Raw genomic sequence first — 20,434 nt, 5'->3', positions numbered from 1 at the left:
TCATGCTCTATGGACTGAGCCAGCCAGGCACCCCCTTTTTACTTTTTCTTTTTTAATGTCACATTTTAGATTCTTCAGCTTTCTTGAATCCCTTCATCTGTCCCCCTTCCACACTGCTACCTCCTCTACCCCTGTTTCCATCCCTGCCCGGCCCTTCTCCCGATATCTCCCGATTATCTCCCGATCATCACTGGAGCTTTGAGCCTCTCCCCAACTGTGGGCTCTTGAGGGGCTCAGAGATCCCACAAGCAACGATCTAGGGTGAAACGGCCTGATTGAGAACAGGAAATGAACCTCACCCACCAACACTTTGTATTTGTCACACCCAGAACTTCCTCTTTGAAGGCAGGAAGGTTTCAAAGGCCCCAGGGTTCTTTACCCCGGTTTCTCCCTTAAAGAAATCTGTTAAAAATTATAGTAAAAAACACATAACATTATATTTACTACCATTAGCCATGAACCAGTGTATAGTACAGCAGGGTGTATATATTCTCATTGCCGTACAACGCATCTCTGTAGCACCTGTTCATTTTGTGACTGAGGATCTGTACCCACAGCTCTGCGTTTCCTCCCTGTCTGCCCCACTGCCCCCACAGTTCTTTCCGTTTTTGAAATGTCACTACTTTAGATACACATATAAGAGGAATCATAGGGTATTTGTCTTTCTGTGACATGTTCATTTCACTTCGCAGAAGGTCCAGAATTACCTTCTTTTCTAAGATAGAATAACATTCTGTTATGTAGATGCCACACGTTCTTTATCCATTCCTCTGTGTGGACATGTGGGTGCTTCTACCTCTTAACTCTGGAGAAGAACACTGCAACGAACGGGGATGTGCAAGGATCCTTCGTAATGTTGCTTCCAATTCTTACGGATGTAAAATCGGGAGTGAGATTGCTCCATCATGTGGTAAGTCTATTTCTTCATTTGGAGAAAACTCTGCACCTTGTTCCACGGCAGATGGGCCATTTTACATTTTCACCGACATGGGGCCAGGGTTCCAATTCCTCCAGATCCTCGCCAACACAAGTTGTTTTACGGTTTTTGGGTTTTGGGTTCTTTTGGTTATTGTTGATAGTGGCCATCCTAACGGGTGTGACATGATATGTCTTTGTTCTTTGATTGCTTTCTGTAATGATTACTGGTGCTGAGCCTGTTCTCAGAAGCTTGGTGGCCATTGCATATCTTTGGAGAAATGTCTCTTCAAGATTTTTGCCCATTGTTTAGTTGGGTAGTTTGTTTTCCTTGTTGTTGTGAATTTTAGAGTTTCTTTACATCTTTTCAATTTGAATCCCTTAATAGACATAGGAATTGCAAATCCTTTTACCATTATGTAGGTTCCCTCTTCACTCAGTTGATTGTTTCTCCTGAGGGCCAACAGTCTGTAAGCTTGAAATGGCCCCGGTTTTCTCGTTGGTTTTTGTTGCCTGTGCTTTTGGCGTCATGTCCCAGACGTCATTGCCAAATCCAATGTCATGAAGCTTTTCTCCCCTTTTCCTCTCTCAGCTTCACGGTCTTCGGTTCTCTGTTGAGATGCATTATCTATTTTCAGTTAATTTTTGTGTATGGTAGAAAGGAAGGGTCCGGTTTCCTTCTTTGTATGTGGATATCCTGTCTTCCCAAGCCTTTTCATTGAAGAGACTGTCCTTTCTCATTCGAGTGGGATTAGCACCCTGGGGAAGATCATTTGGCCATGTGTGGGAGGCTTTATTTGGGGGCTCTCTGTTCTGTTCATTTGGTCTATGTGTGTGTCTCTGTGTCTACGCCAGGACCTCACTCTTTTGTTTCCTGTAGCTCAGTAATATGTTTTGAAATTGGGATGTACAAGCCTCCCACTTCTTCTTTTTCTAGATTGTTCTGGCTCCTTGGGGTTATGAATTGAGGGATGATTTTTTTTTCTACTTCCTGCCAAAAATGCCATTGGGATTTTAACGTGGATTGCATTGAATGTGTACATCACTTTGGGGGTTTGGACATATTAACAATATGAAGTCTTCTGAGACATGGTTTTGTTCCTAAAAAGGATGGATTTTCAAAGAAGCAGTTGCTCTGTTCCCCTTTCCTTCAGGAGGAAGGAGATTGAGCAAGCTGAACTCTTTCCCTGCTCTTTTCAAGTTTTTTTTCCTTTTAAAGATTTTTTTTCTTTTATTTGAGAGAGAGCACAAGCGGGGTGAAAGGCAGAGGGAGAGACAAGCAGAGTCCCCACTGAGCAGGGAGGCTGATGTGGGGCTGCATCCCAGGACCTGAGCCGAAATCAAGAGCTGGGAGCTCAACCGAATGAGCCGCCCAGGCGCCCCTCTTTTCAGACTTTTTTCTCTCTGGTTTGACTATCTATTAATCCATGGTAGTTTGTCATCTTATTCTGTAGTTTGTCATCTTTTCTTCTGTCGCTGACTGTGCTTTACAACTATGGCACTAAATCAGTTCAGTATCTCCAGAAATGGCAAACATCTCCTAAGGACACTGAGGGACTTCATTGGGCATTTCCAGCAACATGGAATCCCCAACCTGGCTCATCTAAGACTTCCGTTCTCATCATCCCCTGATCCTTATTCATCCTTTTTTATAGCTTAGATGTTTTCTTCGGCTCTCTTGAATCTTTTGATTGTCCCCCATCAATACCTCTACATCCTCCACCCCTTTATCCCTAACTGGCACACCCGTGCATTCCTTCTGAACCCCTCAACTCCCTATAGTCACTGGGGCTTTAGGTCTCATCCCCCTTCCCTTCCTCTTCCTCCTGACCCTTGGGCATTTGGGGATGGTACAGAGAAGCACCTCATCCCAAATAGGGGCACCTGGGTGGCTCAGTTGGTTAAGTGTCTGTCTTCGGCTCAGGTCATGATCCTGGGGTCCTGGGATTGAGCCCCGCATCAGGCTCCCTGTTCAGTGGGGAGTCCACTTCTCACTTTTCCTCTGCTCTGCCCCTCCCTCACTCATGTTCTCTCTCTCTCTCTCTCAAGTAAATAAATAAATAAAATCTTAAAAAAACGAAAGTTATGTAGGAAAGATAATCATCCTTCCACATGAATGATCCTTGGGTAGGAGAAATCAGGGAGTAGAAAAACAACTTTGGGAGCAAGGTATGGTGCATGGGTTTGATGAGAACAGTTTTGTCCCAGTGTGAAATGGCATTGTTTCCAGCATAGGATAGATGACAGCCTAGCACAGAGCCCGAATGCACATACATAGACAGTTGCAAATGTTTCATGGTCAGGCAATTTTATTTGTCCTGGTTCCCTCAGGCTGAGATTACCTGGGTTTATGTCTAAGAACTTTTGACAAGAGCCTTTGGTATCAAGTGTTGTGGATGTCCAAGTGGAATTCAGTATTTTCTTTGTTACAAAGACAAAACTTTGTTGGATATTTGGTCTGCTTTGAATACGAGGATGTGAAAGGAAAAGGTTCTCCTCTTTGGAATAATCTGCCAACAGCAAAAGAGCAAATCAGAAGGAGCAAAGGTGTTGTTTCTGATGGGAAGCAATGGGACCCTTCTAGAGGGCTGGGGAGCATGAGGAGATACAAGTGGGGGGATGGCATGTTACCATGATCACAGACACAGGACTGCAACTGGGTAGTTTTTTTAAAGCTTTTTTTTTTTTTTTTAACATGAAGAGAAAATTACTGGGGTTCTTTAGTACTGTGGTACAGCAGAAAACTGCCCCCAAAGTTACCCTAAGTTTTATCCTTGGATCCTGAGAATGTTCCATTCCCTGGCAAAGACACTGCACCTGTGAGATGGAAAGATGACTCTGGACTATCTGGGTGGTCTGTCATCTGAAGAGAGAGAGAGAGAGAGTGTTGGCCTAGGAAGGAAAAGAGAAGATGGGAGAGGAGGGAAGATGGGTGTGATGGGGGACCAGAACCCAGAATGAGGACAGCCTCCAGAAGCTAGAAGGGAGAAGAAAAGCATTTTCCCAGAGTCTGAGAAGGGTGGGCATCCGTACAGACACCTCTTTTCGGGCACAGTGAAGTCCATTAGGGGGTTGTGGGCACCAGGCCCGTGAAGAGGTTTATAAACAGGTTAGATGGTTATGGAGATGAGTGCCCTGACACTAAAGACAAAGCACTGGATTTGGGAGAGCTCCTGGCCGACTGGGGAGCCATTAAGCGATAGAAGCCCAGAGAACTGCAGACAGAGACTACGGGGGCGCAGGGGCTCAAGGTTTGGCAGAGGGGCCCTGATGATCAGGGGAAATAGGGCAGGAGGTGGAGGGAGGGGGGGGCTAGAGTCCAGTGGGGGAGCCGAGTCCAGAGAGCCAGGAAGGATTGTGGGGCACGGGGATCACACAGGCCAGAGGCCATTCTGGGGAGGAAGGGGGCTCAGGTCAGGAGCAGTGTGGTTGTCAGGCTGGGGGGAATGGAGGGGGTGGAGGGCACAAAGGGAAAGAAAGGCAACAGGGTTGAGGGATCCTGGTTTGGGCAGGGAGGGCCAGGGTTTCCCAGGGTCCAGATCAAAGCAGAGCCTGTGTCGGGCAGTTTCAGCGTCACTCAGGATTCTTCTAGAAGGCAAAGGTCTCATTTCTTCCCCAAGGACCCTTCAGCTCATAGACCCATTATCAAGATCCTCCAGGGGGTTTTGGTGTAACTGGAAGACATGGGGAGAGCAGTTTGCGGGGCACAGGGAGGACAGGAGTCCGTCAGGAAGGGGACTGAGGCCGGGTGACCTCAGAGTGGGCAGAGCCCGGATGCAATGAGAAAAGGGGGCAGAATCTGCCGAGCCTTGGATGGGGGTCAACTTGAAAGGGGAGGGGGGGCACTCTGTGGGGTTCAGGGCACTTGGCAGCCAGTTTTATTTCTTCATAAATAAAAGGGCCTTTCTACTAGTAGGTGCTTTTGAAACTGTCAAGCAGACAGCCCCCAGAGTTCCTGCATTTGCCACCAAGGGTGCCTCGGGTGTGATACCAGCCACGGGATCCCCAAACTGTGTGTGAAGTCACCTGTGCAGATGGGGTGGTGGGAAAGGCTTTTGGCCCCCAGGAGCGGGGGGCGTCCAGCTCTCACAGCTGCCTGCCAGGCTACAAAGCATATTTACAGACCCCTGGGTGGGGGTCTCCAAGGGAGCAGACAGATTCATGAGGATGGACCAGTCCCCCATGTCTCTTTGTTGGCGGGGGCCCGGGGCTTGTGGGGCTGAGTTCGAGGTTGCCATTTCCAAGCTGTGTTTCCAATGTGGAGGCTGAAGCTTCAGAGCAGCCCAGACTCCAGTTTTCCAAGTCTTCAGAGAGGAGTCATCTCCAAAGCCCCCCGGGATGCTGAGCCCCCAATATTATGTCTTGGAAACCATCCCCACCCCCATCCTCCATGCAGCAAATCCCAGCCAGGCCACAGACCCCTCCCTCCCCAGCCCACCCTACGCCATGGCATGGAGCTCTCTTTCTCATCCACCGTGGTTTTTCCCTCCTCCTCCTCGGATCCTGGCCACAGAGCCTGAGCCACACAGGAGAAAGAAGTCAGCCTAGGACGGGGCAATAAGGCTGCAGACACTCCATTTGTTGATAAGTTTATTTGCTCCTTTGTGCCAAAAAAGAAAGAACTGAGGCTGCAAAGCAAAACAAAACTTTTTTTGAAATCTGGGAGGCACAGATTCAGGAGGAACCTGAAATGTGCTCTGAGCGGGGGAGGAGAAAGATCTGATGAAGGTAAAAACCCGTAGGTTTATATAAATTCTTCATATAGCGCATCATTAGTTTTTGATATAGTGCTCACCGATTAGTTTAGAAAACATCTTGTGTCCAAAACAATATGGCATATTTATCACGAATTTTCTGTGAAAAAAATTTTTTTTTCCGTCAATCATATTGTGTACAACAGAAATAAGTTTTTCAATGACAAGAATTCTCACAGAAAGTTCAGATTACACAGGTAGACGAGTAGTTAAACCACAATCACATCATTCGGTTTAGAAAACATCTTGTGTGCAAAACAATATGGCATATTTATCAAGAATTTTCCATCAGTCATATTATGTACAACAGAAATAAGTTTGTCAATGACATAAGTAAGAGTTCTCTTCAATAGAAATTGGCTCATCTTTTTAAACCAATCCATGAATTTCCATTGGTTCTCCAGAAATGTCATCAACAAACCTGGGATATACCTTCTTACCTTATGCAGGACAAAGGTAGCTACAGCTTCTACCATGAACTCCATGACCCAAAGTTTGATAGGGAACATGATTGACTCGTTACCGGACATGGCAAGTGTGCGCTTGTCTGCTTCCCACCAGCCTGTTATAACCCGGCAATGAGTCATTCTATCATCATGTTCTCACACGCAGGAAGGGCTCCTAGCTGTTGCACGAATCCCAGCAACTATTGATATGGCAGCTCTATAGGAGAACCATGGTTTCCTTTCTCACAACACAAGGCATGTCTCGTGACCTTGCAGTCTGTTTACCAGCTGGGTGACCGAGAGGCCCACGTTTTGGGTTTTTGGCTTTTTGGTTTGTTTTTAAGATTTTCTTTATTGATTTGAGAGAGAGAGAGCACAAGTGGGATGGAGGAGCAGGCAGGGGGAGAAGCAGACTCCCCACCGAGCAGGGAGCCCCATGCGGGGCTTGATCCCAACACCCTGGGATCACGACCGGAGCCAGAGGGAGAGGCTTAATCAACTAAGCCACCCAGGTGCCCCGGAGAGGCCCAGGTTTACCATTTGGCTCTTGGTGCTCCAGATCTTCTGGACACCAGTAGCTCTGTTTGTGTTGACAGGAACCTTGCAGTTCTCCCACGCGCCAGTGGGGCTCCGTTTCCTCTAGGACCCCGGGATTGTGTATGAGAGGAAAGTAGTGCTGTGGGACAATTTCCACTGTCCCTTTCAAGATTTCCTCACAGTCTGCTCATCCCAGGGGCCACTGCCATCTTCCTGCCCCCCTGCCCCGCTGACCACAGTCTTCACCATTCTGCCCTCCTTTCGCTCCAAAGCTTCAGAAATGGCGAGGTTTTCTGAGATACCCTTGGGAATGTTAATGGCTAATTGGGGCACCTTGGGAATTCAGCAATCTGGCACATCTGAAACCTCCTCCTCTGCCATCCTTCCCTGTTCCTCCTTCCTCCTGTTTGGCCCTTTGACTTTCCCTTCAGCTCCCTTGGATCCTTTGATCTGTCCTCTTTCAACACCTTCACCTCCTCCAGCCCTGTGTCCACACCACTCAGACCTTTCCCTTCCCACGAGGACTTGTAAACAGTGACAGTCTCTGGGGGTTCAGTGTGCTGCCCCCATCATGGTCATTTGAGGGACTCAAAGACCCCACCCAAGGCTGTGCAGCTCCGTGGAAGTGGGCTGGATATTCTGTCCCTGGGACAGGCTATGGAGACACTCAGATGGCCGCTTGGTCTTAAAAGTTATAAAGGCCACCATACTGGATTAGAACACTTCTTTATTTTTAAACCAATGACGAGGTGTAGATCACTGTTGATAAATTAAACACAGGGAATGGATGCCCATTGCTCTGATTTTAAACCAGCAGGGCCAAGTTGACATGGTTCAGAAAATTTAAGACTAATGAAAACATTAGATTTAGCCTTCCTTAGATCTAGAAGATTATCTGCTTTTTTTCCTAAAGATTTTATTATTAATTTATTTGTTTGAGAGAGAGAGCGAGAATGAGCATCAGTGGCGGGAGGAGCAGTGGGGGAAGGAGAGGGACAAGTAGACTCTGTGCTCAGCACAGAGCCCGATGTAGGGGTCAATCCCAGGTCATGGCTTGAGATCATGACTTGAGCTGAAGTCAGATGCTTAATCAACTGAGCCACCCAGGCACCCCAGGTTCAGTTTTTGTTTTTTTTTTTTAACTATCAAAAAACCCAGTGGAAATTCTTTTTTTTTTTTTATTCATTTATTTGACAGAGAGAGACACAGTGAGAGAGGGAACACAAGCAGGGGGAGTGGGAGAGGGAGAAGCAGGCTTCCTGCTGAGCAGGGAGCCCAACACGGGGCTCGATCCGAGGACCCTGGGATCATGACCTGAGCCAAAGGCAGACGCTTAACAACTGAGCCACCCAGGCACGCCCCCAGTGGAAATTCTTTTTTTTTTTTTTCAGCAACAAATAATTTTTTTTTTTTTAGATGTAGTGTTCCATGATTCATTGTTTGTGCATAACACCCAGTGCTCCATGCAGAACGTGCCCTCTTTAATACCCATCACCAGGCTAACCCTCTCCCCCTCCTACGTCATTCAGGGCCACAGGGGTGCAGGGCTAAACAGCAGCTACCCACCGCCTGGCACCAGCCCGCCGTACAGATCTGTGCATAAACCTGGTCTGTTCCATCCCTTCTCTGTGAACAGATCACAGGGTATCCCCATGGACCCATAGGGGCAAGCAGAGGGAGAGGCAGCAGAAGGAGGGACCATGGGCATCTGAGCCACCTACTGAGGCATTCGCCTGTGCCCTCCGGACCTGCGAGAGCCTGATCTCATACACACCACACACACCTTTCCCGTGGATGATGGATGCTGCTGTGCATGCCCAGTATGTGATGTGCAGTGCAGGTCAGGATGCCCTTGGTGGCCCAGAGTCCAGTATGCAGACTCCCCTGGGACACAGTAAGGAGCCACGAGCTTGCTTGCTTGCTTGCTTGCTTGCTTGCTTTCTTTCAAGATTTTATTTATTTATTTATTTGACAGAGAGAGAGAGCATGAGCGGGGGCAGGGGCAGAGGGAGAGGGAGAAGCAGGCTCCCCACTGAGCAGGAGCCCAATGCAGGGCTCAATCCCAGGACCCTGAGATCATGACCTGAGCCGAAGGCAGACGCTTAACCGACTGAGCCACCCAGGTGCCCCAGGAGCTGCTTTCTAAATGGAAGACAGTTATTTGTAGAAGGAGACGTATCTTTGCTTCCAAACCCTGAGTTTCTCACTGTGATTATCCTATTATCTCTTTATATCACAGAAGCTTTTGACGACGTTGGGTCACATGCCTTTCATTCGAGTCCCTTCCTACTCTAGGATCTACTCAAAACTGGCAGTCTTGGGAGCCTGCTTCTCCCTCTCCTGCTCCTCCTGCTTGTGCTTTCTGTCAAATAAATAAAATCTTAAAAAAAAGACCCAAAACTGGCAGTCTTGTGGGTTTGCTCAGAAATGAGTAGGAGTAGCATGTCAAATGTGCTACATCCGCCCCCCCACCCCAAATCTTAAGGGATCTTTTTTCTAAAGGTGTAGCAAATTGTCTCAGAAGGAGTACAGCAGCACCCCCTCCCCCACCCCTGCAGTAAGCCGTGGTCTGGAAGCAGATGATCCCCCTTCGGACATACGGTCAGAAGACCAGGACTCGCTGAACACTGGTCACCGGGTCTGCGTCATTCCCCTCCCTTCACCCCATCAGGTGGGCATTTTATCATCTCCTGTCATCACACAGAGAAGGGTGAGTCCAGCACAATAAGATACTTTGAGAGAGAGACCACATGCACACAACTTGTATTATAGTATCTTATAATCGGTCTATTTTATTATTAGTCATTGTGATTAATCTTTTACTGCCTCTAATTTATAAATCGAATTTTATCATACGTATGTATGGACAGGAAAGGCACAGAGTACATATGGAGCTTGGTACTCCCACAGTTTCAGACGTCCACTGAGGGCTTTGGAAAGTCTCTTCCGCTGATACAGGGGGCTACTGTTGGGGGACATGCCCTAGACCTCTGGGCCCCTAGGATTTACACCAACATGATGGGGGGGGCGCTTATTGCCCACCCTCTGGCACACACATGTCTTCCTCCTGAATCATCAAGGGTGCTTGCTACCTCTTGTTCACTGTGTCTGAGTAAATAACATAAATCTGTCAATGAAGTGGAGCAGTGTGATGTTCTGTAGAAACTCAGATGATCCGGGTCCCTCTGAACTATATTATAGGACCGTGCAGGAGCCCTGACCTCCTTCATGGCAGCGATTCATGTCTGTCCAGAGCCATCATCCGAAGAATCCCTGCAAGGCCTGAGCATTTATGCCTTTGGCCAGTGCCCAACTCCCCCGGATCAGTGGCCCCCAGTTTTTCTGGTATAGGGGAAGAGTCACTGTATACACCCATGGTTGCATTGCAGGGTCTTTCTCAAATGAACCCAGCCTCCCTGCTCATTCTTTTTTTTTTTAAAGATTTTATTTATTTGACAGAGAGAGACACAGCGAGAGAGGGAACACAAGCAGGGGAAGTGGGAGAGGGAGAAGCAGACTCCCTGCTGAGCAGGGAGCCCGATGCGGGGCTCGATCCCAGGACCCTGGGACATGACCTGAGCTGAAGGCAGACGCTTAATGACTGAGCCACCCAGGCGCCCCCTCTTTGCTCATTCTTTTTTTTTTATTTTAATTTTTTTATTGTTATGTTAATCCCCATACATTACATCATTAGTTTTAGATATAGTGTTCCATGATTCATTGTTTGTGCATAACACCCGGTGCTCCATGCAGAACGTGCCCTCCTCAATACCCATCACCAGGCTAACCCATCCTCCCACCCCCCTCCCCTCTAGAACCCTCAGTTTGTTTTTCAGAGTCCATCATCTCTCATGGTTCTTCTCCCCCTCCGATTTCTCCCCCTTCATTCTTCCCCTCCTGCGACATTCTTCTTCTTTTTTTCTTTCTTAACATATATTGCATTATTTGTTTCAGAGGTACAGATCTGAGATTCAACAGTCTTGCACAATTCACAGTGCTTACCAGAGCACATACCCTCCCCAGTGTCCATCACCCAGTCACCCCATCCCTCCCACCCCACCCCCCACTCCAGCAACCCTCAGTTTGTTTCCTGAGATTAAGAATTCCTCATATCAGTGAGGTCATATGATACATGTCTTTCTCTGTTGGACTTATTTCGCTCAGCATAATACCCTCCAGTTCCATCCACGTCGTTGCAAATGGCAAGATCTCATTCCTTTTGGTGGCTGCATAATATTCCATTGTATATATATACCACATCTTCTTTATCCATTCATCTGTTGATGGACATCTTGGCTCTTTCCACTTTGCTCATTCTTGAGCTTCTGGGTCCATGAGCAACCCATGAGGTGCCGATAATCATCACCCTTACTTTACAGAAGAGGATGAGGCAGTTGGGAGAGGGGAAATGAATGACCCAAGGCCTCACAATCAGGGAGCAACAAGATCCGGCCTGGTAGCAGAGTTTCACACACCTACAACTGTAAGACTTTTTGCTAAATAGTTCCACGCCCAGCCTTGCATTTGCCCCTTGAAATATGTGGGACTCCCAGGAAGGTTGCCTTAATATCCTGACTCAGGCCTGCATTGCCAAGCCCTTGCCAGCCTCTCTACCCTCAGCACCCATCGATTCCCCCTTCCTTCTCTGCAGCCGAACCACCTGCTTTCTTTCTAATCCTCACATAAGCCAAGAGTGGTCCCACCTCAGGGCCTTTGCACCTGCTCTTCCTTCTGGCTGGAATGCCTTTCCCACATGCCCTCCATGACAAACTCTTTCTTTGCATTCTGTTCTCAGCTCATAGTTCACCTCCTCCGGGAGCCCTGCCCTGATCCAGTTCACTCACTTCCTTTCACATCACCTGGTCTTCACCCTGCCCAGCACTCAGCACCCTGCGTGTGTATGCGTGTGTGTGTGTACGTGCGCACGCGCGCGCTCCCGTGTTTGCTCAGTGTCTCTCTCTCTCACTCGGGTGTGAGCTCAACAAAAGCTGGGCCTCATTCCTGTTGGTCTTCCCGAGTCCCCCAGCAACGGGGATGGTGCCTGGCACAGAGCCCAGCCTCAGTGAATATTTGTGGACTAAAAGCAAGACGTTTCACTGACCACGTATGACCCTCTGTGTGTCTTTGCCTATCCTTCCTTCTCCTCTCCTTCCAGAAACACTGCTTCAGGTCGCACACATCTCCAGAGGGCACCATTTCCACGCAACAAGGGGACTCGTTGGGGAGGGAGTAGTGTTCCCATGGTGCACGACCTATGCAAATACTCTGTTCCCACCTTCCCCCACCTTTCATTCGTTTGTTCAATCAATCAGTACATATTGAGTACTCACTGTGTGTCCCATGAGTGGTGTAGATGCGGTGGGAATCATGTCTCTGCCCGCGTGGCAACGTTACACTTGCAAACATAAAACAGAATGTATAAAGATGTCAAGAAGAGACTTAGAATTATAAGGTTCACGTTCACCTCTCTCCCCCCTCTGCTGCTGTCACCACCCCACCCCACCTTCCTCTTCCTCATACACCCACTTGTCGGCTCTGCGGTCACTGCCAAGGCTCCTGTTCTTCCCTGGCCCTCTCCTCCCCAGCGTGCTGGAGCTGGTTTGTACAGGCTTGCAAAAGCCGATGGCTAAACATTTCAGAATGTTGCGAGCTGATTGTTAAGTGATCAGTAGCTCAAAGTCTGAGTTTTATACACAGAAATAGGCCCCTGTTACAAGGCACGTTGCGCTGATGCTGTTTCTCTGCAGAGCTGGTTGTTGGCACATCCCAGGGAAGAAACTCTGCTTTGTCAAGGGATATCCTGTCTTTGACAGAAACTCACTTTCCACGACCACCCCCCTCCCCTCTCCCCTCCCCAGACGGAAGGAACCCCAGCTCCTCTTGCGTTAGGAGTGGGGAGAACAGAGGAATAGAAAGCAGGAGGGAACATCGGGGAAAATGGGAATAAAAAGGCAAGCAATGTAAGCAAGAAAGAAAGGAGAAGCAAGAACCCCTGGTGGGCAGAGTTTCGAGTAGGGAGTAACCAGCCCCCACTGCACAGTGTCCTCACAGGCAGTTGGGCCATATCCCCAACATCCCCACCTGGGGCCAGAAGGTGGCCAGGATGCCCTGAGGAAACCTCCTTCCCAAACTACCCTGAAACAGTGTGGGGGTGGGCACCTGCCAGGTGGGGCGCAGGAGGAAAGGGGGCTGGGGAGCTGGACCAGGGGGGCCTGGGGGCCGGGATGTTTCTAAGTGTTGGGGGGTCAGGGAGCCTGGACTCCTGGGTCCGGCGAAGGAGGGGAGACCAGGATTTCTTATCCAGTGAGACTAAGAGGGTGGACTCAGACCTCCTCTATCAGGGCTCTCCCTCCCGCCCTTTCCTGGCAAGATATAAAAGGGTGGGGTACCCAGAAGAAAGAACAGGAGGGAGAGTTCCAGCCACCCTGACCATGAGCCCTGCCCTGCAGCTGGCTCTCCTGGGCGCCACCCTCATGCTGCCCCGTGAGTGAGACCCTGACCTGGGAGGGCATTTTCCTGGAGGATGGGCTCAGATGGATTTCTCTTCCCATCTCAGGAGTGCAGGCCCTGATCTGTCAGCGGGGGACACATAATTCTCTGAGGAATGTATCGGAACTGCCCCTTGAGTGGACAACTGGCCAGGAGTTATGTGAGGATGGCTGGGGTTGCCAAGATACGCTGATCCTCATTGAGAACGGTGAGGAAGGCCCTGTGGGCCCCAAGCTTGACTCCCACCCTCTCCCGGGAGAAGCATTCTTCCCTGCCCAGTCCTACTGTACTCTGTGTAAGGACTCGGAAGCCCCTCCTGCCTCAGACCCAGGAGTCCTGCCGCCAGCCCCCTCCTCCCTCAGACCCAGGAGTCCAGGCCCCCAGCCCCCTCCTGCCTCAGACCCAGAAGTCCAGGTCCCCAGCCCCCTCCTGCCTCAGACCCAGGAGTCCAGGCCCCCAGGCCCCCAGCCCCCTCCTGCCTCAGACCCAGAAGTCCAGGTCCCCAGCCCCCTCCTCCCTCAGACTCAGGAGTCCAGGCCCCCAGCCCCTCCTGCTTCAGACCCAGAAGTCCAGGTCCCCAGCCCCTCCTCCCTCAGACTCAGGAGTCCAGGCCCCCAGCCCCTCCTGCCTCAGACCCAGGAGTCCAGGCCACCAGCCCCTCCTCCCTCAGACCCAGGGGTCAGGCCCCCAGCCCCCTCCTCCCTCAGACTCAGGAGTCCAGGCCCCCAGCCCCTCCTGCCTCAGACCCAGAAGTCCAGGTCCCCAGCCCCTCCTCCCTCAGACCCAGGAGTCCAGGCCCCCAGCCCCTCCTGCCTCAGACCCAGGAGTCCAGGCCACTAGCCCCTCCTCCCTCAGACCCAGGGGTCAGGCCCCCAGCCCCCTCCTCCTTCTGACCCAGGAGGCCTGATCCCCAGCCCCTCCTCCCTCAGACCCAGGAGGCCTGATCCCCAGCCCCTCCTCCCTCAGACCCAGGAGTCCAGGGCCTGACTCTCTTTTGGTGCAGGACCCCAAGTGAGCGTGGTGATCGACAAGGGCTGCACCTCAGTGGCGGATCAGGATGTCCTCATCAGGGAGCACAGTGCAGGCCCTGGCCTCACTGTCCTCTCTTACACCCATGTGTGCCGGGAGAAGGACAACTGCAACAGCCTGTCCACCAGCCTCCCGCTCTGGAACCTGCCCTCCACTGCAGGTGTGAGGGGGGAGTGGGGAGGGAAGGGGCTGGTGGGCGCAGGGGAGCAGCAGGGCTGAGGAGTGGAAGTGAGCACAGAGGGAGCGACCATTTGGATCCCTCCTCCCTCCCGACTCCCTGTCTGCTCTCTCTGGGACTCCCTCCCTCAGCACCCCTTCTTCTATTGGTCCTGGAGCCGCAAACCACAGGGATTTCCTGGTGTTCAGCCACCTCACTTAGACTCGGGCTTGGCCTTAACCTAGTGCAGGCTCCTTCCTCCTCCTCCTCCTTCTTTTTCTTCTTCGAGTTAGAATTTGATTCACTCATGTTTTATTTAGGGTTTTGGCCGTTCCTCTTCCAAAGTGAAATTAGCCTGGAACTTAAAAAAAAAATTTTTTTTTAAAACTTGAGCCTAGTTGACACACAGTGTGACATTAGTCAGGACTACAAAAGTGATTGCACAGCTCTGTGTGTTGTGCTGTGCTCACCAGCAATGTGGTTCCCGTGTGACCACACAACACTATTACAGTGTCATGGACCACACCATCCTTGTCTGGTATCCCCAGATCAGGTTTGGGGCAATGTTTCGTGTTTCTCTACTCTTTGGAATAGTTTGTGAACCCGGGGCTCTAGTGTTCTCGGACTGTTTCGTGGAACCTGTGGGTGAATCCTCCCCCCCCCCCGCGCCTCCTCCTGTACTCAGGCCCAGGTGACCCCTCCGGGGTTCTTGCCCCACCCCTTGGCCCTTGCTCTCTCCCTTGCCACCTGTCCCTGATTCCCTGGCGTGCCTGCAAGGGAGGACCCAAGGAGGGCGCGTTTGTAGGAGACTGGGGAGGTTGCTTCTTGGGACCAGCAAAGTGGCGGGGTGGGGGGGGGCGGTGGAGAGCAGGCCCCCATCGGATCCAGAGCCCTTACCTCACCTCCCCAGGCCCGGGCTCCCTGAGGTGTCCAGTCTGCTTGTCTACAGAAGACTGCGAGTCTGCCACAGAACTGACCTGCCCAGCCGGGAGCACGCACTGCTACCGTGGGGCAATTGGGCTCAGGGAAGGTGAGCCAGGACAGGGGGTCCCCCGTGGGCCATGGGATGTGGGGCACTAAAGCAGCAGGAGGAGGAGTCTGAGGACCAAGATCGGGTTCTCTGGTGAGGGACAGAAGCTGGGACCTGAGGAGGGCGGCTCCCCCGGGGGCGGGGTGGTCCTAGCAGCGTCTCCCTCCCTGCCCCGGTCCACAGGGGATAGCTTCAGAGTTCTGAGAGTCCAAGGATGCACGTCCCAAGCAGGCTGCAACCTGCTCAACGGGATTCAGAAAATCGGGCCCATCGAAATGAGCGAGGACTGCAGCCCCAGTGGTGAGTGTCAGCTCGCAAGAAGCCCCGCAGGGGTGGGGGACATAGCGAGGAGCCTCGAGCGATCTGAATGGTTATTAAGACCAGATCCCTGGGCCTTTGGCGGCAGAGTTTAAGGACTAGGAGTTTTATGCTGAGAGGGATCGGGACCTTTTGGAGTCTTCCGAGCAGAGGAGGGACATGAATGGACTTACCCCCTTATGAGGATTCCCCCATGGCTGCTGGGGGTGGGGCCGGGAAATCGGGGCGAAGCAGGTGAGGGCCAGTGGTCTCTGGGGGAAACAGTGGAGCTGGTGAGAAGCCCACAGGGTCCTGGCGGTATTTTGTGGCTGAAGCCACAGGATTTCCTGATGGGTGCAACCTAAGAGAAAGGCAATTGTCCAAAGTGACAGCAATATTTTCCCGGCGCAGCTGCAAGAAAGGAGGTGCCATTGAGCAAGATGGGGAAGCGGGGGGCTGGGGGCTGGGGGGGGAGTGGGATGAGGCTCGGAGCAGGCAGCAGAGGGTGGTTTTGTCATCTGCGTAGCTGGGAGATGAGCAGGCCTCCCTCGAGGGGCCGTGGTGAAGGTGCCACGTTTGTGGATGCCTCCTCACCAGCCCGGGTGCTTCTGCGTCGAGGAACCCATCCCTGCTGGCCATGTGAGGTCTAAAGAGAAGGTTTAGACTCGTGGTTTTCCCGAGGGCTCGGGGGCTGGAGGTGGCCGAGGATGGTCGTCACCCGCCCCAAGGAGCCGGAACACCTGCGTTCTGAGCTCAGCTCTGCCAGTCACCTGGGTTGGGACATGGGGCAAGCTTCTGCGCCTCCTGCACGAGTCCTCTGCCTCTGTTTCCCAACTTGATGTTGGGGTGATGATGATTAAGCCACCTACACTGGAGGTTGCCGTGAGGAAATGAGGTAATCCGGGCGAGGGGAGCTCCCTACGAGACTCATGGGCTGGTCCATGCACAGCAACTGCCACAGCCTGGCACGTGGTAGACGCTCAGTGCGCACTAGGCTTCTGAGCATTTCGGTCTGGAAAGAAATATATGGTGCGGGCGCCTGGGTGGTGCAGTGGTTGAATGTCCAGCTCTTGGCTTCGGCTTGGGTCGTGATCTCAGGGTTGTGGGATCCAGCCCCACGTCGGGCTCCACGCTCAGCTGTGGGTCTGCTTGGGTTTCTTTCTCTCCCTCTCCCTCTGCCCCTCCCCCCTTTCTCTCTCTCAAATAAATAAATAAATCTTTATATATATATATATATATATGTATATATATATATATATATATGTATATATATATACATATAGTGGCAGGCTACCCTCCTCATCCAGATGAGGGCCCCGAGCGCCAGAAAGGGCAAGTAGAGTTTGACGTAGGCCAAGGAAGAGCCTTGGTGCCTGTCACACCCAAAGGGAGGAGGGGCCTTCCTCAAGGACCCTTGAGAAAGGCTCCCGCAGGTGTTCAGGCAAAAACAAGGTAAAGATGGGGCGCCTGGGTGGCTCAGTCGTTAAGCGTCTGCCTTCGGCTCAGGTCATGATCCCAGTGTCCTGGGATCGAGCCCTACATCGGGCTCCCTGCTCGGCAGGAAGCCTGCTTCTCTCTCTCCCACTCACCCTGCTTGTGCTCCCTCTCTCACTGTGTTTCTCTCTGTCAAATAAATAAAATCTTAAAAAAAAAAAAACAGGTTAAAGAATGTGAATGGGACCCCGACTTCCAAGGTCCCTTCTAAATCTGATATTGAGAGACTCTGTGGCCAGGTCACCTGGAGAATGACCCAAGAATGTGGCCACCTTCCCAAGCACGGGACCCAGAGGGACGGCCATGGCTGATTCCCTGGCTTACACAGACCCTTACACAGCAACTCCTTCTCCCCAGCTTTTCTGACCTGTCAACGGGGGGTCACGTTGTACAGCAATCAAAACCTGTCTCGGACGCCCCTCAGGTGGACCACAGATCACTACGAGCTTTGTAACGTTGGGGAGGTGTGTCAGGAGACACTTCTGCTCGTTGATGTAGGTACGTGGGCTGCACTCAGGGTCCCGAGTGTCCCCACCCTGGGTCCTGTCCCCTGAATTTCCTGCTGGGTTCCCCTCATGCCTCAAGTTCTAAGCTCAGGCCTTCCTTCTTCTGGGCCTTAGTTCGCCCTTCTGGAAACAGGGAGAAATGACAGCAGTGATACCACCTCCCTTGCTGGGGGGTTGTCACGGTCCGTGCGGGGTGGGGGGGCGGGGCAAGAACAGAGCCGGCACAGAGTAAGCTCACTGAGTTCATTGGAGATTTCTTGAGTCCCCGCCATGTGCCAGGCAGCTGTTGTGGGGCACTGTGGACCCCTCCATCCTCCTTCCTCAGGCTTTACACGCCAGTGGGGACGAAAAAACAAACCACAAACACAAAACAGAGTAAAGATACGGATGTGAGGATAAGAGCAACCTTGTGGGGAAAGGAGGTAGGGAGAGTTAAGTGAAGGTTCCCGTGTGAAAGCGGGTGCTCCGGGGAGGCTGTCCTGAGCAGGCGGCGTTTGAGGAATAACTGAAGGACGGCAGAGCTGGCCCTGGCCCCCGCCTTCCCCCTACCCTCGGTGTGCCCCGGGCTCTAGAACTCAGGCACCTGCACTCACCCTCTGCCTGCCTGCTGAGCGTCAGGGAGCACCCCCGGCTCTGCCTCCTGCCTTTGGTCATCAGAGCCCCACTCCCCCAGCCCAGCTTTTGCTCTCTCGCCCCTTCCCCCCAGGACACAAATCAATCATAGTAGGAAGCAAAGGCTGCAGCAAGGGCAAGACGCAGGATGCCCCTACGATCACCGTACATTCGGGGCCCCCTGGAGTGCTGGTGGCCTCCTATGCCCATTTCTGCTCCTCCAACAGGTGTAACAGGGCCAGCAATACCAGCGTCCTGTTGAACTCTCTCCCTCGTCCAGGTACGGAAGCCCAGCAGGTTGGGTGGGACCGGGGACACCCTGAGATGGGGAGACACAGAGACTCCGGGGATCGAAGAGGGTGGCTCCAGCTAGGAGCTGAGCCGTGCACCCCAACCTTCTCTCTACTTTGCAGCTGCCCCTGCCCCGGGAAATTTGCAGTGTCCCGTCTGTGTGAACTTCTTTGGATCCTGCCCAGAAAATCCCCAAAATGTTATGTGCCCCAGTGGCACCACTCATTGTTACAGTGGTTACATTAAGATCCAGGAAGGTAAGTGCTGATGACCGGGTCCCAGGAATGCAGGGTTGGGGGCCTGGATTCAGTGGTTCTGAGGTGGGAGGGTACTTGAGGCCCTGACTCAAGGGTTTGAGGGTGGGGGGCCTGGGAACTCAGATTTCTAGGTCTGAGGGAGGAGAGGACTAAGCGCGGTCTCCCAGTCTGAGGGGGCTGGGAGGATCTGGGATTCCTGGGTCTTAGGACTTTAAGTGTGCTATCTTTTGAAACCTCTCTGACTCACTCTGTAGGTGGGATACGGTCTAAATTGAACATTCAGGGCTGCGTGACCCAAGCTTCCAGCTCCTTGTTGAACCATGCCCGGAAAATTGGGGTCTTCTCTGTGACTGAGAACTCTGAGGAAAAGCTGGACTTTATTCTCCAAGCTGGAGCAGCCCCCGTGCCCTTACTGGCTTGGGTGGTGGGGCTTGGACTATCCCTAGCCCTCTGGTGTGGGATGCCTCTCTGCTGACCCCATTCCCCTATGATTCTTAACTCCTTGCTGACCCCCTAAACCAACCTTCCTTCTGACCTCATAACCAAACAGCCTTGGACACTGAATTATTTCCTTGTCCTCTCCGTGAATCATCATCCCTCAGCACACCCACATACCTCATGGCCTGATAACAACATATAGAAGCAGCTGGGGAAAGCTGAACTTGACCTCTGGGAGAGGTCAAGAGTGGCCACATGTGTCTGATAATAAAGACATCGTCCTTTCCCTGAATGATGGGGTTTCTCTGTGTGTGTGTTTGGAGGGGGGGGCAGGACACGCAGAGATCTGGCTGGGGAGGGGAGGAGCCCGGTGAGAGATTCACCATCTCAGGACCTTCCTTCACTGTTCGGGTGCATGTCCCCATTCCAGCTTGGAGGGTAGCAGAGGCTTCAGGATGCTCGGGTCAAAGGTAGGTGGGCACCACCATGACCTGGGAGGTGGTGTTACCCTCTCAGCAGGCAGGGCCCCAGCACAAAGGGGGATTCATCCTACCTGAGGAACTTGACATAGAAGGTTTGTGCAGTTTCCCGAGGCTGATCTCCTTGGGTCTCTGTAACCATCCTAGGCCCGAGAAGGGGGAGAAGTCTACCATTATTGGAATCTGTAGGGGGAAGGGTGTGTGGGGGAGGTTTTCAGAGGGCTGCCCGCTACACGCTCTGATCTTAGGCTGAAAAAGCCACCCAGCCCACACTGTAGGGAGGGAGCTGGGGAATGAGCACCCCGGCTTTACTCAGTGTCCTTCCTCTGGTCTCCCGTTCGGGCTCCTCTTGACTGAACCCAGCTGGAGGACAGGCATTCCTGCGATGCAACCCCATAGATCTGCACCCACAGCACAGAGCAGGGGGAGAAGGAAACCAAGTGTCCGGCCCGGTCCACGCTCTTCCTCCTCACATCCATGCCTTCTCCTTGTCCAGATGAAAACCAGAGTCCTCAGTACAGAGGACACACCATTCCCACCCATTATGTAATCACAGCAACATGGTGTGCTGGTGACAATGAGTTGGACGCCCACGGCGATAGCCAGTTCTTCATATGCCACGGTGAAAGGCAGACGGGGGACAGGAAATAATGTAAAAACAAAGCTGCAAAGGTCCTGCGTGCGGAAGGGTGCTCCTTCCCCC

The 20,434-nt window shown here is 52.0% G+C and overlaps 1 protein-coding gene across 3 annotated transcripts; it reads left to right on the top strand.

Annotated features, from left to right (window-relative positions):
• The first annotated feature begins 482 nt into the window (after nucleotides 1-482).
• Nucleotides 483-19,544, top strand: CD177 (CD177 molecule). Of its 3 annotated transcripts, none has more exons than XM_078062979.1 (9): nucleotides 483-910; nucleotides 13,209-13,349; nucleotides 14,145-14,330; nucleotides 15,238-15,357; nucleotides 15,541-15,657; nucleotides 17,506-17,646; nucleotides 18,361-18,546; nucleotides 18,680-18,814; nucleotides 19,069-19,544. In XM_078062979.1, the coding sequence occupies exons 1-9, from the start codon at nucleotides 745-747 to the stop codon at nucleotides 19,287-19,289; spliced, it is 1,413 nt and encodes a 470-aa protein (XP_077919105.1). In that variant the 5' UTR covers nucleotides 483-744; the 3' UTR covers nucleotides 19,290-19,544. The 3 variants fall into 3 exon arrangements, with proteins under 3 accessions (XP_077919105.1, XP_077919106.1, XP_077919104.1); XM_078062978.1 differs by lacking the exon at nucleotides 483-910 and adding an exon at nucleotides 13,007-13,135; XM_078062980.1 differs by lacking the exons at nucleotides 483-910; nucleotides 17,506-17,646 and adding an exon at nucleotides 12,998-13,135.
• The last annotated feature ends 890 nt before the right edge of the window (nucleotides 19,545-20,434 follow it).

Source organism: Halichoerus grypus, chromosome 15 (genome assembly GCF_964656455.1).
Source record: "Halichoerus grypus chromosome 15, mHalGry1.hap1.1, whole genome shotgun sequence".
Classification (NCBI taxonomy): Eukaryota; Metazoa; Chordata; class Mammalia; order Carnivora; family Phocidae; genus Halichoerus; species Halichoerus grypus.
The sequence above is the reverse complement of the archived record's forward strand: the minus strand, read 5'-3'. Positions and strand labels throughout refer to the sequence as shown.